Genomic DNA, 17,917 nt, shown 5'->3' with positions numbered 1-17,917 from the left:
ATAAAACATGGACGTCGTTGCTAGATATTTGAAAAAGGGAAATGTATCATATCGACGTGATGATGAAAACTATTTATACTTCAAAATGGTCACAAAGAGTGGGATGATAAGGTGGAGGTCTCAGAAGTACAGAAAGGAAGGGAATGACAAAATATCTAGGATTATTATCAAGTCTTCCCATAATCATCTTGATGGGATAAGAGAGGTAATAGCAATGGAGGTGGTCGAAGAACAATTGCAGAATGATTCGAAAAACCCAACGGTCCCTCCAAGACGAGTAATGCTTGACATTTCAAATAAGTTACATAACATTCACTGCAACCTGACATCCAGTGAAGGCAGCATCAGAAGAGTGATTCAAAGGAGAAGGCAAATAAGTGGAGATCTTCCCCCATTGCCTTTCTCATTTGAAGATTTGAACCAATTAATGCCTCAATCACTCAAGGTAACTTATTTTACCAGCAAATATGTATGTTGAAATAAACTACTTAACCTATTTATCACTTTGGATTGCAAAAGCTGTCTTTTAAAATCTTAAAAAAACTACGTTTTACAATATATTTATCATTGACGTCAGTTTTTTTAATCATTGTTACGGATAACTTGTACATCTCAATAAAAATGTCAAATCTTCAATGTAGAAGGAATGCTTGTATACCTATAAAAAGTTTTTGAACCAAGACAATATGATTTTATATTATCCTTCTAGAATATTAGCAGTTGTAATTGCAAAGCAAATAATAAAGCCCATTCTAATATTGAACTGGAGCAAAATGGATTGATCAAAAACAGATACTTTTCTAAATACCATATAAATAAAAAAATCATAAATACCTATTTTTTGAAATACTATAAAATAAAAATTTATGTCATGTTCAAAATATAAGCCTTACAAATAAAAGTAGGATCAATAAGATGTCGTAGTTTTAATACTTTAAAATAGAGTTTTTGTACTCCAAAATTATAAAAAAAAATAAAACGAAATTGAATTTTAGTTTTCAGGGTTGAAAAAATAATGAAATTGAAATATCTTTTTATAGTGTTATCTTTCTTTTGAAAGTTGAATATAAATTAACTGGAACCAATAAATTATGCCCATAGTTTTAAATTTTATGAAATTCTTAATACTGAGAAATTTACATGTAATTATATATATGGCTTCTTTTAAAAGAAAAGTATAGGCTAAAAAACTCAGAATTCATTGTGTTATAATATGGAATTGGTTTCTCACCACAAATCTATGAATATTGTACAGGGTACACCTTCACTCATAATTAATTTGGTTCCTACCTAGGAAATAAATTTAAAAATATTTACATCAATCCTAAAATATAAATATTAGTTATACTCGTTACTGTTTTTGGATGGAAGTTTAATAACCTTTTGCTATATTAAATACTATTTAATTTGGATGCCGTACGGTAAATGAATTTATATATTGCTCCATCAATACAAAAATATACCAAAATATACATCACGAATATTAAAAATACACTTTTTTGTATTTGTATGGAAGTTTGATACCCAACCATTCAGTAATATTTAATTATTATTCAACGAAATTTATTTGTTCTTTCTTCCCTTACTTCATAACCAATTTTCATTATTATCTCTTATTCAATTATCTATTCAATTGATTGTGACACTTCACATAACAGTAATTTTTTTTCTTTTTTTAATTGCTTACAATAACATTTAGAACTAATACTTATTTGATTCATTTTAGAGGTCAATACAGTGTTTCAGATCATTTGAGTATCCGAAAGAGTTCCTTGGGTGACAGTTTGTTTTTCTTCAAAAAGAAAATTATTGATTTATTTTTATGTATCACTTGAAAAAGGAAATTAATGAAAATTATGAATTTCAGCATTATAACTTTGAAATTGAAACTTCGTAATTCCTTTCAAATAGAGAATATTGTTAAAAAAAGTAACTTTTAAATGTCTATAAAGGTAAAAAAAAACACTTTTTGAATACTAAGACTTTACAAAACTTAATTATTCAATCAAATGAAATAGAAGATTGAATTCAAAGTCACACAAAAAATAAAACACGTTAGTACACAAAATAAAATTAATAAAATTTCTCCAGAAAATCGCAATAAAACTATTTTTACTAATTTTGCAAGAAAATTAGTGAATATCTTTTATTGGCATTGTAAAGAGTAAAACAAAAATAAAAAAAAAATAAAAAAAAATTGTCCCTGTAAAGCCAAAAAAGTTATGGATAAAATTTTTGTAAACAAATAACACTTTTTTTTTGTAAATATTACAAAAACTATGTTGAAAATGTTCCCAAAAATTTATACTACTATTGTCTGAGGTCGAAATATATAATATAAAAATCCGAAATGCATCGTTTCAGCGTTTCTTCATAAAAATTGAAATTAAGTTTGATTAATGTAAGAGAAAAAAATATTCAGAAAATTACAGATGTTTTAGTTTACATCAATTTTTATGTGGTTTAATCTTTTTGGAAACGATTTTTTAACAGCTTAATTTAATCTACAAATACAATATACCATTGAAAATATATTTTTTTGTATTTAAAAAAAAAAAAAAATCCCGAAACTGCAATTTTTACCGATTTCTTATTTTCCCCCTAACTTTTTTGACTTGGAATAAATTTAGGAAACGTCTTTATTTGTAAAGTTTTTTTTAGTCACTATTTGATTTATAATTCATCCCCCTATCTAGTCCCCTTGAGCTCCGAAAAACAATTTTGGTGTTTTAGGTATATAATATACCCTCCTTATAAACACATCTCTAAAATAGATACCCTTGCCTTACCCTCACCAAGTTCAAAGTTTCAGCCTCTTAGTACCAACTGTGTGGACACCCATAAAAGCCACATAATTCTATTATATATATACAGATTAACAATGTAATTTTTTGGAAAATACTAAAAAGGAAAGTTGTATTCGACATTCTGAAAAATGAAAAAAGAAAAAAAAATGATACAGTGACGTGATCTATGGTAGCATAAAAATTGACATTTTGCGTACGAAAAAAAATATTAGGACGACCATGTATCTCCTCAAGCTAACAGGTGTTTTTCATCACTTTGGTTTAAATTTTTATTTTACCGATCTATTTTATCATTATTACTAATAGTGCTCTATTAGAAACCAAGGTCTTCCAATACCAGGCTGTTCCGTGGCGTGGTCCTAGCACACTACTCTATGCTGCCTTGATCAGGACTCTAAGAAGAAGAAAAAAAAGAACAGAAAACGAAGAAGGGATGAGAGAGAGGCAGATAATTACACTCAGTCCAAGGATGCACGCTTATTAAACATGATTGGAGGGTCTACCAGACCCCTTTTTCGTAATATTTAAGTAGAAACCATTGAAATAAAGTGGTTTTTGGAAGTCCCATTCAAAAATAAAGCCTTTGTTTTCACTTCCTTGATGGTGATTTCAGTATAGGGATGATTGCGATAATTTTGAGTAATTAATTAAAATTTGCCTCTAATTTTGGTACATTTTTCCTATTTTTTAACTTACCCTTTTTTTTTTTTTATGTTTACAAGAATTAAAAAAATAGTTCGTTATGATGCATACAACTGACGCCTAATTGGAGTAGTGTACTGAAAATAATTATAGAATGCTGGAATACCAATTTCCAGCATATAGACATGTGAGATTGAGCTACAAAACAGTCAGTGAAATCCCGTTCCGGACCGAATACTATGTTGCAATTAAAACTAGGTACTGTAATTCCTTGTTGGTATATAAAATGTTCTTACTTTACTGGGCATTTTTTTATTTTTCATGAATGTACTACATCATTTGGAAAGCATAGATCATAAAAACTTAAAACTGAGTTAGACTTCATGAAATATATGTTCAATGTTTAATTTCATATATCATTTATACCTATGAGCTTAAATAATAATTATAAGTAGAATATCCAGAGGAAGAAAATACTTTTCCGGGAATATCAGTTTGGCATAAAACCCCATGAATGGCGATAGAAAAATTTAATACTTACAAAAATGTATAAATTGTGGTAAATATTTATGAATCAGATTATAAGATATAATAAGAATTCTAAAATTAAGCATTTGCTTTTGGTATAATGATTGATTTCCCATTTATTATTTATATTAGCACAAATCCATGTTCGTGTAAGATTTATATTTGGTATTTACAATGTATCTTTACTGTATATACCTATATATTGAATAAATAAGATTATAATGGAAAAAACACTTCTTTTCAAAGAAAATATATATTCAAATCTTTTTTGAATGTTCATTCAAATATTAAACTCTCAGTTGGTGAACAGGGATATTATGCACTCTAATATTTATACCAAACTCTATTATTTCTGCAATTTATTGCTAATACTTTGTACTCCTGAAATATTGATTCATAATATATGCAATTTTTAATGTATCTTCAAATTGTATGTTTTAAGGATTAATTTGTATATTAATCAATCTTTAGTGCATTTAATTATTTGTTTGTTTGAAAAGTTTGATTTTCTTTTGATTTCTTGATTTTTTCTGTTTTGAAGGTGAAAACTATTATCAAAATTCGCATAAAGTAATGCACATGTCATATCAATGCTTATCAAAAATAAAAACTTACTTTTTTTACTATAAGAATATTTAATTCTATCTTTTAAACTCCAAACTCATGCTGTCAAATTATTTTAAAACTACGATTAATTTTTTCTAATATTCATACTGTTCTTCGCCATCACGAATTTAAAACTTGGTTTATAGAAAATGAGGCCAAATATATCAATGTTTCATTCCACAATGCCGTTAGATGGTTAAATAATGGAAAAACAGTCATATGGTATGTAATGGAGAGTATGTTTGCTTTACTGGTAACGACAGACCAAACCCCGCAAGTGAATAAACAAAAATGGAAGTCATGGGATTTTGGATTGATATTTTTGGCCATTGTATTAAGAAATTGCAAGATAAAAGCAATGAAGTAGCTGACTAGGTTAAGTTTTTATTGTAAAGTTAACTCTTTTCAAAATTTATCTTGTAAAACGTACTCTTTTTTAAAAAAAATTATAAAACTACCATTTATTTGGGTACATCTTTAACGTGTAACAATTATAATAAATTAACAATTACAAAGTAAGAATAGAAGAATTCTAATTAAATTAAATGTGACAACCTTAAAAACTTCAAAGACTCCTATGTGAGATAATAATAAAAAATAAACGAGAAAGAAACAACAGGAAAGGAACAACAAAGCTAGCGCGTGTGTCTAAAATAAATATTATAAAATTAATCAGATGATATAAGAGGCAATGTACATCAAAGAAGGATCATCATATTAATATTATTTTCTAATGTGTTTACAAAGAGTGGCGTGGGACATTTACTTCCCTGTTTATGTTCATAAATTAATACTAGGAAGTCTGTTATGATGTACTCTAACATAATTTTTTCATCCAATGCCGGGTTCATCATTATGAGCCAGTCGCTCTTCAAAATTATCACTCTAAACGGGCTGAACACTAAACCTGCTGCTGCCTGACGGAAGGAAACCACCCAATAGATGGCGAGAGGACTTGACTTCGATTTTACAAAATGTGCAATACTTTTCCAGTAGGTGTGAGATCTTATTATTAATAAATAATGCCCCTGTAGCTAATTTATGGCGAAACCACTTTTGTTTAAAGTTTGTGAAGGGATTTTGAAAAATATATCCCGCAGTATTTAGAATAGGGTGGACGGGAGGGATACCTAACTTCTCCAGACGTCTTTTTGTTACATATATCGGATTATACTGCAGAACTCTTCCAGAGAAGACTTTCCTGACAGATGCTCAATGTCGACAGAACAATAAACTCCCCTCATGTAGGTTCCCGATTGCAGGTAGTCCCGATGTGTGTCACGTGGTTGCTTCATCGCAGGATCTCTCACAAATATGTTGTGGGAAGTCAAGGAGGGATTCCGTCCCTTTAGTTGTTCGAATGAGATGAGTTGATCTGATATGTAAAGTTCTCCATTACTATGTATCCTTATATTATAATTTAGGGGCTCAGCCTTCTTATTTGATTTCATCTCCTTTGGGAGAGAAATCCCAGTCCTATCGCTTCCAGTTTCAGCTGAGTAATTTCGATGCACCCTCTGAACTTTGTTTGGTGAGGAGGGAAATTATTTTGGAATGTTACACATATTTTTCTTATATAGCAAAGTTGCGTCCATTGAAGTGTAATTAGGGTCTTCCAAGTCGAACTGATTGGAGGCCATTCAATCCTATTTTTTGAGTCCACAATAGGTTATCATTTTTGCTGTCGATGCTCACCTTTTTTTTAAATTCAGTACTCTTTACAGGTAAATTTATTTGCTTAGATACATTTGAGATAGTTTCTCTTACTTAAGTTTGGACATGCAGATTCCGTAGTCTAGGTTTGACGTTTCTCTTGATTATAATCAGATAAAGCGAATGCTTCAGGTCTCAGGGGATGAATTTCTTTATATTTCACCTCTTTGTTTTCTTTTATGTTGGGAGAGCTTTCATGAGTTTAACGTTGCATATAAATTGGGTGCATATGGTTATAGATGTTCTTTCATTGCCCCACTTGGAGAGGGTGTGACCTAATTTAAAATATTTGGAACATTGTTTCCTTGCTCTTTGGAATTCTAATTTAATAATTAAATTCCTGAAAATGAGGCAGGTATGTAGATTTTTTTAATCCCAATAGGCCACAAAGAGGAGATTATTGGCTCTTATTTTTTTATTCTTGAAAGCTAGATGCTCTTGGAGACTTTTTCAGTGATTTTAAAGCAAATTGAGCCCAGATTTTTGACCTTGTGGGCACGACCTCAAGCGACTTGCATATTTCCTGAGAGGAGGCTTTTCCAAAGCATCTTAGGGCTAAGATTAAAAAAGATTTGATTTCTTTCTAAAATACTTTTCATTCTCAGTATGTCTAGAGAAAACTATTCCTTGGTTGAAGTTTGTAGGAATGTGAAAGGCAGCTTGATGTTTTTGAATTTCGAAATGAGATCAATAGGAGCTACAATATGAACATATGGATTTATGGCAACTTCTGACACATCATAACCGAGAATATTATTGGAGTCCGTGAAGGACCCGTCAAATTTTCTTATTTTTAGTCGAATAAAGGACCAATTACCTTGGGGTTCACTCAAGGGTTCATCCTCATTCTCCGTGCACTGCAGTTCAGATTATTCACTCGGAGTTGGGGTAAAAGGTTCCAATCTGGAGGGGAATCCTCCATTGGAGAAGTTAAAAATATCTCTAAGGTTGATTGATGAAGAGTAGCTAATTAATAAATTAGTACCAACAAAAAATAACAGATCAACAAACACGACCATTGACGTTTTTTGACATACTCTCTTTTAATTTCCTACTTTAAGTAAATATCAAAGTTATAAACACCATGAAGCAGGTACTTTTGATGACTGATTTGGTTTTCTCAAAAGCTTGATGAGATAATTTCATCAAAGATTTCAAAAATTTGAAAATTGAGATGGTGTATTTCAAATGATTAAATGACAATTTTTAATCCCTACTCATGTATATGTGGAATAAGCATGTTAATTATTTGAAAAAAAAATATACAAATATTGCTTGGCTGCAACTCAAGTTAATTTACCTGCAATCAAATAAATAATTGATGAATGTGTCCAAGTCATATTCAATAACGCAAAAATTCTAGATTAGATTATTTTAAAACAATTTGGTTTTTAGGGTTGCAGTATGTGAGGATATACGTTGTTGTGTTAATCTGTTTTCTCTGGCATGAATCTGGTGAAAAATTACTCCTGAGAACTTAAATAAGATAATGAGGATTCCCACCATTATCCTGGATGCGAACAATTCAATGAGTGCTCATAATTTACGAGAAAATTGCAGTATTAATTATAGTTAAAATATGTATAATTAAAAAGATTTGATACTTTTCATATCGTGGTTTATTGTTTAAACTAGATATATGCTAGTGTTTAGCATTGAAATACATAAATGTAACAAATTCCATCTTAGTCGTGTAAACTAATCAGATGCATAATTTCATTTACGCTATAAGTAAATAATAAACTTTAATATTTTGTTTGATATCATTTAAAAAGTAAATCATAATTATTAACATGTATAAACTGTAACTTCCATTCGTCAAAATTCTTTTTATAACGCAGGTAGTGAACTGGGTAAAAAAACAATGAGAAATAGGTTAACGATTATAATTATTTCGTCATTTGAATTTTATATCATTTTTTTTTAAATTAAAAAAATCTATTTTGCATATTAAAATGAATTAAAATACTAAAAAAATTTTTATGAATGTAAGACACCGAGAAAAAATAAGCTTGTATTTAAAATATAATCTTTACAACCAAAATTTTAATAAAGTCAAGTCGTATCTTGAAAAACAATATTCTTTGAAATTGATAATTCAATGCAACATATGTTTAAAGTAAAACGATATTAAACATTTGTAAAAAATCATATTAAATGTTAGTAATTTCTGTTAACTCATCTTATGAATGAAATAAAAAACTATACATTCATTCTAACTTATGTTTTAAGTAAATAATATAATTTAAGCTTATGACTACTTAATATCAGTTCAAAAGCGGAAAATAATTGTAATTAATTTATTAATAGCATAAGTCCAATAAATTAAGTAGTAATTATACTTGGATCAAGTACATACAATCGCTTTCACTTTAACTAAAAATGAATGAGCTACAAATTATCAACTATAATAATAGTTTTGCAGATTATTCTTTAATTGTTTCCTTTATTAGTCAAATGGAGTTGCATGTTGTTGCTCATGAAGATCATAAAAACATCATAGTATTACTATTACTTCATATTACCTAAGAATTGTCTTTAAAATCTTTATTCATAATAAGGGATGTGAATATTGCCTAAATATTGACATTTCTTCTTGTGTCACAGTCTTCTCCTCTGACATCACAGCTTTTTTGCTCATTTGTCTACAATTTATAGAGATTTGAATATTGGATAAAGAGCCATGAGTATAAAAACAATGCCGGAGCGAATGTCCTGAAAAATATGTTTGTTCACTTTGATTTATATAACATATCTGGAAACGGAGATCATTATTGATCATAGTGCTCTTTGATCGGAGACTTTTCAAAATAGGGAGGAATCATTATCAAGAACATTCATATTTTGTTAACTCTCCGTTAATAAACATCCTTTATTAAGTAGTTTGGGATTTGTAACTAATTTTATTACATGACACACAATCGACATTGACTCTAAATTACGTTTTATTAAAGTTTCATATTTTTTTAACTATTTCATCAATTTTGAAGTAGAAAGTATCAATTCAAATTCTAAAAATACTTGATTGAGCTCAAAAAAAGGGGAATAAATCATTTAAAAAAAAAATCATTAATAACATAACTTTGGGGTATAAATAAGATGGCATTTGTTACTATAATAGTTGAAACGTTAAAAATCGATAAAAAACTTATTTATTTTAAAGAACTTTATGGAACCAAAATGTACGTATATATTTTAAAGAGATTGACTGTGATATAAAGAATAGCAGTTTAATAAGAATGCGCATAACTTATATTAAAAAAAAAAAAAAAACACCTTAGAGCGAACAAATTAATAAAACTCATCAAACCTTGATTTAAAATTATGTATTTAGAAATAATCAATTTCATATAATTTAGGGTACAGAAAATGCCAGTTCAGTACCGGGGTTAATACCAACGTATATTTAAAAAAAAATTACACTTAACACAATTGGACAATATTCACCTCCGTATACATAAGTGACATTTCATTCTTTACTGCGAATCAAACCTACTCAAATCGAGTTCAAAATAAAAGTCTTCGTGATTGCGTTGTTTTTTAGCTACAGTGGCGTCTACAGAATTATATTTTGGGGTTGGGAGTGGGGCTTGGTTTTTCAAAATCAAAAATCTATAACTATTTACATGAAATAAAAAAATCCATAACTATTAAACAAAAACAAAAAAATTTAAAATCCACGGCAGAAAAAATGCAATTTTTTGTTAAAAAAATCTTGTAAAAAGCTAATATTCCGGGGTTTTTTTTTTTAGGGGGGGGAGGGGTATACAACCCCTGCAGACGCCCATTATGTACGTCACTTTATATATAATTATAAACTAGATTTCTAAAGTATCAGAGTTTATTCTATTCTTTTTTAAGTTTGATTTATAATTCATAACTTTATCCTCAGCCCCATTCAATTAATTTGCTACTATTTATCATTTTGCATTTCCTTACCTGCCAAGTCTGATAAAGAATTTCCACAAGGGTGAGTGGCATAGTTATAAGACAAAGCATGAGGTCAGAGATGGCAAGGTTGACTATGAAGACATTTCGTGCTGTTCTCATTGCTGAGTTTCGAATGACTACCATAATAACAAGCAAATTTCCCAATGAACCAAAGATAATTAAAGATGCATAGAGAGCCACCAAAAGACCATAGGCAATGTCTCCCACACGAGCTTGATAACGCCATGATTCAATCATAGATTTAACGAGTTTTTCTAAGATATCAAATTCAGAAATGTTTTCAAACGCACTTGTAAGCGTCATAGTTTGATTCATTTTGGTTAGGACATGTGAATTATCCATTTTTGATATTATAATCCTTAATTGGGAACCTATATTTGCAAAGAAAATATATTAGTATACGTATGAAAAAAAAAATATTTTTTAAATATAAGAAAGCGAAAACAGTTGCAACAATCCCTTTTTACCGAACATAAAGAAAATGACTGTTATAACATTTACATCACAATCTTCTATATTTTAACGATAATGTTTATCATTATGTTTGTGAACGCCTCATTTTTAGGTACACTTAATAGGTATACCAGAACTGCTGACTACTTGATCAAATAAATAACAATATTGCAACAAACGTGTGTTGCTTAAGCATTGTGTATAATGTTTTTAAAAATCACAGTCAGGTATACCTTAGATACTCCAGAGTTGTTGGTAGTGCAGAAGTGATAAAAATATTATTTAAAAATATAAGCATACGTGCCTGCAAATTTAGAATAATAAATGCTTAAATTTCAACGTGGACTAAACTATTCGGTACGAGGAAAACTGCCATGGAGGAAAATTGTCCGTATTTTGTTCAAACTTCAAGAAACATAAACACATTATAAATTCGTTTAATATTATTTATGATAAAAATCTAAACATTTATATTCAACCACAAAAGGTATTCAACAATATTTTAAGAGGCCCTAAGCTATTTATATATCCCCCCTCTTTACCCTTCCTCTCGATCAATTTCTTAGAAAATTGGAATTAATTTAAAAATTTGAAAGGAAATTGTATTGCAAAAATATTACTCACACTTGAAAGTACTTTCTTGGAGGAAAAAAAAACAACAAAGATGTTTTGTCCTAAATAATATTTAAGTGAATTTATAATGTGTTATTATTCATCATGAAATTTGAAAAAAAATAAGGGCAATTTTCTTCAATGGTAGTTTTCTCCAGGGCAGTTTTCGCGTACGAACTATTCATAGATTAACAAAAATAAAGAGAAATTTTTTTATAATCATTATACGATGAATGTGCTCTAACAAATCAACTCAAAATATAATGCTATAATGTATTACTAATATTCTTAGTAATACCAGATGCTCCTACTATTTGGATCGTATAAGTAGATTGAAAAATTATCATTGTTTTTGTCTTTTTTCCGTTCAAATATTGGGGAAAAACAGATTTAAAGAGGTATAAAAAAAAAAATGAGTAGTATTATTTTTGTAATAATTGAGTCAGTTTTCATTGTTTTCCTGAAAATGATATCATTCAAAATCTTAATTATTTTTAAATTTTAAATTTTTTTATATTTCCACTGGCAGCAATAGTCAAAGCTTTTAACTGTCGACTTATATTTAGCACTTATCTTACATAATTAAAATAGTTTATTTGTGTTTGTGTGTGTGTGATGTACACCCCGCTTAGAAAAACAATGATAAAAAGGCATATATCTCCTAGACGGAGACAGATACAGACTTAAGACATAGAAGTTGTTTGTAATTTTGAGTTACATACGTAAGGCTAGGATTTATTATGATCAGACAATATTCCGGGGCTTTAGAGAGCAAGTCTGTTTTTTTGCTAGAAAATTGACTTTTTTTCATAAAAAAAAGATCGATTCCCGATGTTTCAAAGTTTTTTTAAGGTATAAGTTGTAAATTCGAAACTTCATATAAAACATAAAAAAAAGAATTATTGTATTAACAGGAAAAGGGAGAACGTATATTAAATACGAATTAAAAAATGGAATTAGGAAAAAAATGAGCGGGTTAATCTTTGAAAGTATCTTCAATTGTCATTATTCTTGAAGAAGGATCAAGGCGAGTTAGCAATGAACATGACAATAAATTAATTGCAGGTCAAACATTTGAAACAAAAAAAGGATTTTCTCAGGAATAAATAATCCAACATGAAATATAAAACACAAATAAAATTCCTTAAAACCAAATTTGATATTAAAAAAACTACACAAAGATTATTTGTTACCAACATGTCAACTATGTATTATAAGCAATATATATGTAACTTAAAGATATAAAAAAAAGTAAAATTGGCTTGAGTTATTAATCTTTTTTTTTATTAGCTCTAAATCTGCGAGTTAAATTTTGTATTGTAGACGAGTTAAACATTTAAAATGAAAGACAACAGGATCATTTGTTAAAAGAACGACTAAACCTTTAAAAACAATTAAAATATAGATATTTAAAACCACATAAGATATGAAATGTCAGAATATAAATATTTACCTATCATGAATGTGTTTATAATTTAAAATCCCCTTCATCAACGATATCCAAGTATTAATTATAGGACATCGTTGATAAAGGGGATTTTTACTGGTCTTGGGATTTAATATTGGATAAAATGAATATTTTTTTACAATTTATAGAATCTGATCGATAAAAAAACAAACTAGAAGCGCTGAATGGAAGTCTTATGGACTATTAATGTATGGTTTTAAATTAAAAAGAAGTTTAGTATGTGTAAATATTTATATTTTTGGCATTTTAACACTTATTTAGTTTTAAATATCTGTATTTTAATGTATATCGTCTTTTTTTTGCTCCTCACTCTGTTTGAAAATATTAATTCCATTCATTTTTAAGTAGTAAATTTGTAATAACCCATAGTTTTCTGAGCACGTATGTTTCTTTCTTTAATCGAAAGTAACAAGAAACAAAGCACTACGACGTAAAAATAGGATCCATATATATTTAAGCTTTTTAAATACGAAAATGATCTTAGCCCAGATATGGTAAATCTAACACAGTTCAAAATTATTTATACACACATACGATAAAGGAATGGTATGAATAAATTATCTTTTTTGGTATTTTAATCTTCATAACTATTGATCGACATGGAAAGTTAGCACATTTACTTTTCACTTTAATCTTTTTTTTCTATAGTGAGATATTTGTGTTTATTGTTCTGATAAAGTTTTTTAGGATACGATGTTTCCAATTTTTCTGATAAAAAATATGGTGAACATCAACCAAATTTTTGTACAACGTAAGTAAAAATAATTTAGTTCCATATCTCAATAGCTATCAAAGGATGTACTATCTAAAAATATCTGGTATGTGGTTTATGAACTACAATAAAAAATGTAATGGTCTTCTAGACAAATTTTGGATCGAACTCGTAGGTAAAATCTCAAACTTTATAATAAAGTTTCCCAAAAAATAAATAAACTTTGATAAACCAGTTTATTCAAACTGGTTTAAAAAAGATTCAGTGTAAATTTTTTATTGAATGCCCACCATATTCTGTAATTTATAAATGATGGTCTTCAGGGTTAAACTTTTTTCTTCCAATTTCCTCTTTAGTAACATCTGTATCTTATATTTTAACACTAAATATACATTTAGTAATGGTTTTTTTTTATAAAAAGAAGAACATAGCTCTCAATCTTGGAGATTTTTGTTTTAAATTACATATAAATTGATCTAAAGATGTGATTGACGATATTTCAACTATAAATATTATAAAAATGTTCCTAATTGTTTTTATTTGACACTCTACTCTTATTCCCAATGTGATAAATTGACAAATTGATAAAGTAAAAAAAAATACAATTATAAATCATTTATTTGTTGTAATATAAGTATGTTACGGTAGAAAACACATCAAAAGTCTCTCACTTCTATATTTTACTTTATGAAATTAATGAACTTGTTTAAATCTTTTGATATACAAAGTAATTTGAAATTAATGATACTATTACCATTCATTATTTTCTGAAGGGTATACCACATATTGGCATATGATAAAAATAGTAAAAATTAAATCAAAATGGTTATATAAAACCATTAAGGCAAAATTCAATTAGATGATTATTTTCTATTTTAAGAATGAATAAAGGGATTTATAAATTTGATTTCGGACTAGATTTAAGAAACTAAGTAATTATTTCATTTTCATCGTAAATGATTATATTAAATTAAATGAGTTGTGAAGTTGATATTTTTGAATACATCATTTGTAACAATATCGTAACCCTGATAATTGGATATTTTTTTTTGGGAGAGAGCAGCTTAGCTGTCATGATATTTCATTGGATCAAATACAAGCAGCTGTGAGAAAGGAACAGTTGGAGAAGGAAATAAAGAAGTACATTGGCTAGAAAGACTCCTTTATTGATCCTCAATTCTACTCTGAGTCCAAGAAGTACTTACAATTATAACACCGCAACAAATCCTCAAGGTTATTCGCTGCGGAGTACACATGAATCCCCTGGAGAGTGTCTGAGGTCCTATCGACTTTCAACCGCATAGATACATTATAAATCGGGTTCTTTGAGGCCCCAGTCTGTTCCTAGATGGCCTACTGGGATTATCCCGGCGTAGGATCTCTGCAATCTTAATCCCCTTCTCGTACTCTGTACTCGTATTCGTACATGGTGGCGACTAGAACAATGTTTTCCGAATAACAATGCCATGTTATTCGGAAAATTTAAAAAAAATGACTCTTAACCTCTCAAAATTTGCATTATAGTGATGAGTAAATAATAACAATAACCCAGGTATAGCTTTGAAAACGTATTTTCTATTAATGTTGTTTCCCCAGTTTTTTTTTTACAAATCATTATCGACCTTATTATTGATCTCAATTCTCGAAAAAATTTCTTAAAATCCCAATTTTAAAAATATTTATATTATTTACTAAGTATGCGTAACTATGCTTGCTATAACAATAAATGTATTTGTAAATTTTTGATATTCCATCCATTGTTTGAGCATCTCATAATGTTATATAACTGTCATAGTTTCATGAAATTTAAGATTAATTACAATAAAAAATAAAACGTACTGGCAGGTCTTCTAGTCTCAAAAGTAAAGGCGTATATTTGGGTTTTATTCAAAAGCAAGTTTTAATCATTTACGCCCAAATATTACGAAAATATAAGCCCAATAGAAAAACGTCATTATTTTGTATAATTATGATTTCCTGTACGCAAATTTCTCAAGTTAGATACAGCAATAGTAAAAACCGTTTTTCAAGACTAAGAACTTTTATCTTATAGCCTGTAGTGTACCCTTTTGTGTTTACTTCTTTATTTTAATTAGAAAAATTATCTCAAATCTTAATATACTTTAAAAACCAATCTCTAGACCATTAAAACATAAATGTTTAAGTATTGGAACAAAAATGATATGAAAAGTTAAATTATGAAGAATCTCAAACAGTATCAACAATTTCAATACGAATTTCTTATTAATGCATCAAGTAATCAGACAACTGGAGTTATAAATAGATGGATGTCTATCGACGTCATTACTTTATTCTTTTTTTCCCACTTGAGTCATACACACCGGATGTAGAAAAAGTACTGAGACCTGCCTCTAAGTAGTCATTAAAATACTAATAGTTTATCCGGATGATGTTGTACATAGAAAATTTTATGTTATAATACTTTTTACAATACTAGTTAATCATGAATCTGGCCACCATCAGTCTCAATGACAGCCTCCAACCGCATCTGGAGCCCCTTGCACACATTGGCAATTTAGTCCATTTTCATGATTCTCCACTGCTGGCTAATAGAGGTCGTCAGGGCATCAATTTTCGTGTTGCAGACTTTGCAGGCATTTTTCTAAATTTGCTACAAGTGGCGTAATCCAGTGGATTTAGATATGAGCTCTGAGGAGGCCAAAGGCTCTTGGACCAGAAGTTAATGTTGCAACCCAACCCCTCATTTACAATATTAGCATAATGGGCTGGAGCCCCGTCCTACTGAAAAACATAAGTGGCCTTGTTCCCTTCTTTAAGGTCTTGGTGGTCTATGGGACCACATTTTCCTTCAACACTATCAAGTAGCCGGCCACGCGTAACTGTTATCCAAAAGGAAACCAAATTAGAAGCATCTTATAGCTAGTTGATGCCAGAGCCCCCAACATCATCACAGATGCCGTTCACCTTAGAGGCCTCCATGATGTCACAACAGACTGTTGCCTTGCTGACATTTAAGACCTTCATGATGTTCATGGTTGTCCTCTCGGCACTGATTAAATTTCTATGTTGGCTCTTCTGTCCTCCATCGCGACATATACGTAATTTTTGTTTAAAACATGTACATCAATCAAAGGTTGATTCAAAAATAAGCGGAACTTATAAAATTCAATCAACAATATCTATTCAAAACTGCATTTTAAGACGGTTTCATTACTTTTTCTACACCCGGTAGACCCTTTTTCTTTTCTAAGCCTTATACACTTATATAACTTTTATATAAATACTTTTTTTTTGGAAACTCTTTGGAAATGAACATATTAAATGATACTCGTTGTAAGTAATGAGTTTTATTTAAAATTTAAAATAATTGTATCGATTAAAGTTAATAGTAAAAATGTGAGGACGACTAATCTTTGCTGAAATTTTTATATTGATAATTTAAAATATTTAGCACTATTATTACTCTAATTTATGATTTTTCACATAAAAGAACAATTCACTTATATTTTACAAGAAAAAACGCCATTTTTATTCCAGATTTTTGAGATCCATGTATTAGGTTACCAATCATTTGAACTTTCGTATAGAGTAAATTTTATGAATTTATGAAGTTTAAAATTATTTTAATTTGGTGTTTAAGCAAATGTTTGCTGCATATTCATTTTTTTTTTTTGTAAATATACATATATAAGAGGTCTTATCGAGAAAAAAAAAATGTTTTTAATATATTGCCTTGCTAATTATTCGAGTTTATTTTATAAATAATTAAATTATTTGTGTATGAAACTATGAAAAAATTCTATCAAATCCATATTTAGTATTAAAATTCACTTTTAATGAATATTTAATGATTACATATGTATAAAAAATATGAATGGGTGTATAATTAAAAAACTTTTTTACGCAACATTTTAAAACAGTTTTACTCTATATCAATGGTTCTCAAAATGTGGTACGTTTCATTTTTTTTTTTTTTTGTAATAATGGTTATATTTAAAGATTTTTTATGTAGTACACACTGTATTCAATCAATTAAGAATTTTTAATAATTTAAAAAAAATATTTCTTTTAAAATGTTTTTATGTGAAGTATTGGAATACAATTTAAAAAATACAAGTATTGATAAAGAAATCCATCAGTGAAATATGCTTGATTATAACTGTATATTTAAATAAATTATTACATTAATGGACCGCTTTTAATTGGCACATTGTATTAATAGTTAGATGGGGATAAATTCAGACCGACTCAACTTATGAAGACGGCGCCATACGATTTAGCGGTACGTATTTATTTAAGATCAATTCTTAATGAAAGAACTACTTTCACCTGGAATATATTTAGTACACAGGAGTTAAGAAACTTATAAATTACTTTAAATACATGCAATGAGGATAAATCTTCTAATCAAGTCGTTGAGAAGAGGTAGCTTAATGCTCAGCT

At 28.7% G+C, this 17,917-nt stretch overlaps 1 protein-coding gene across 1 annotated transcript in view; it reads right to left on the bottom strand.

The window, feature by feature from the left end:
* LOC121113722 (neuropeptide F receptor-like) overlaps positions 1-17,917 on the bottom strand; it is a 94,161-nt gene that overhangs the window by 54,232 nt on the left and 22,012 nt on the right. Inside the window, exon 2 of the mRNA XM_040707575.2 lies at positions 10,236-10,618. Coding sequence (XP_040563509.1) covers positions 10,236-10,589 — 354 coding nt within the window. The 5' untranslated portion in view covers positions 10,590-10,618. The remainder of the gene's footprint in view (positions 1-10,235; positions 10,619-17,917) is intronic.

The sequence above is a fragment of the Lepeophtheirus salmonis genome, chromosome 2, assembly GCF_016086655.4.
Source record: "Lepeophtheirus salmonis chromosome 2, UVic_Lsal_1.4, whole genome shotgun sequence".
Lineage (NCBI taxonomy): Eukaryota > Metazoa > Arthropoda > Copepoda > Siphonostomatoida > Caligidae > Lepeophtheirus > Lepeophtheirus salmonis.
This window is presented reverse-complemented; position numbering and strand designations above follow the sequence as displayed.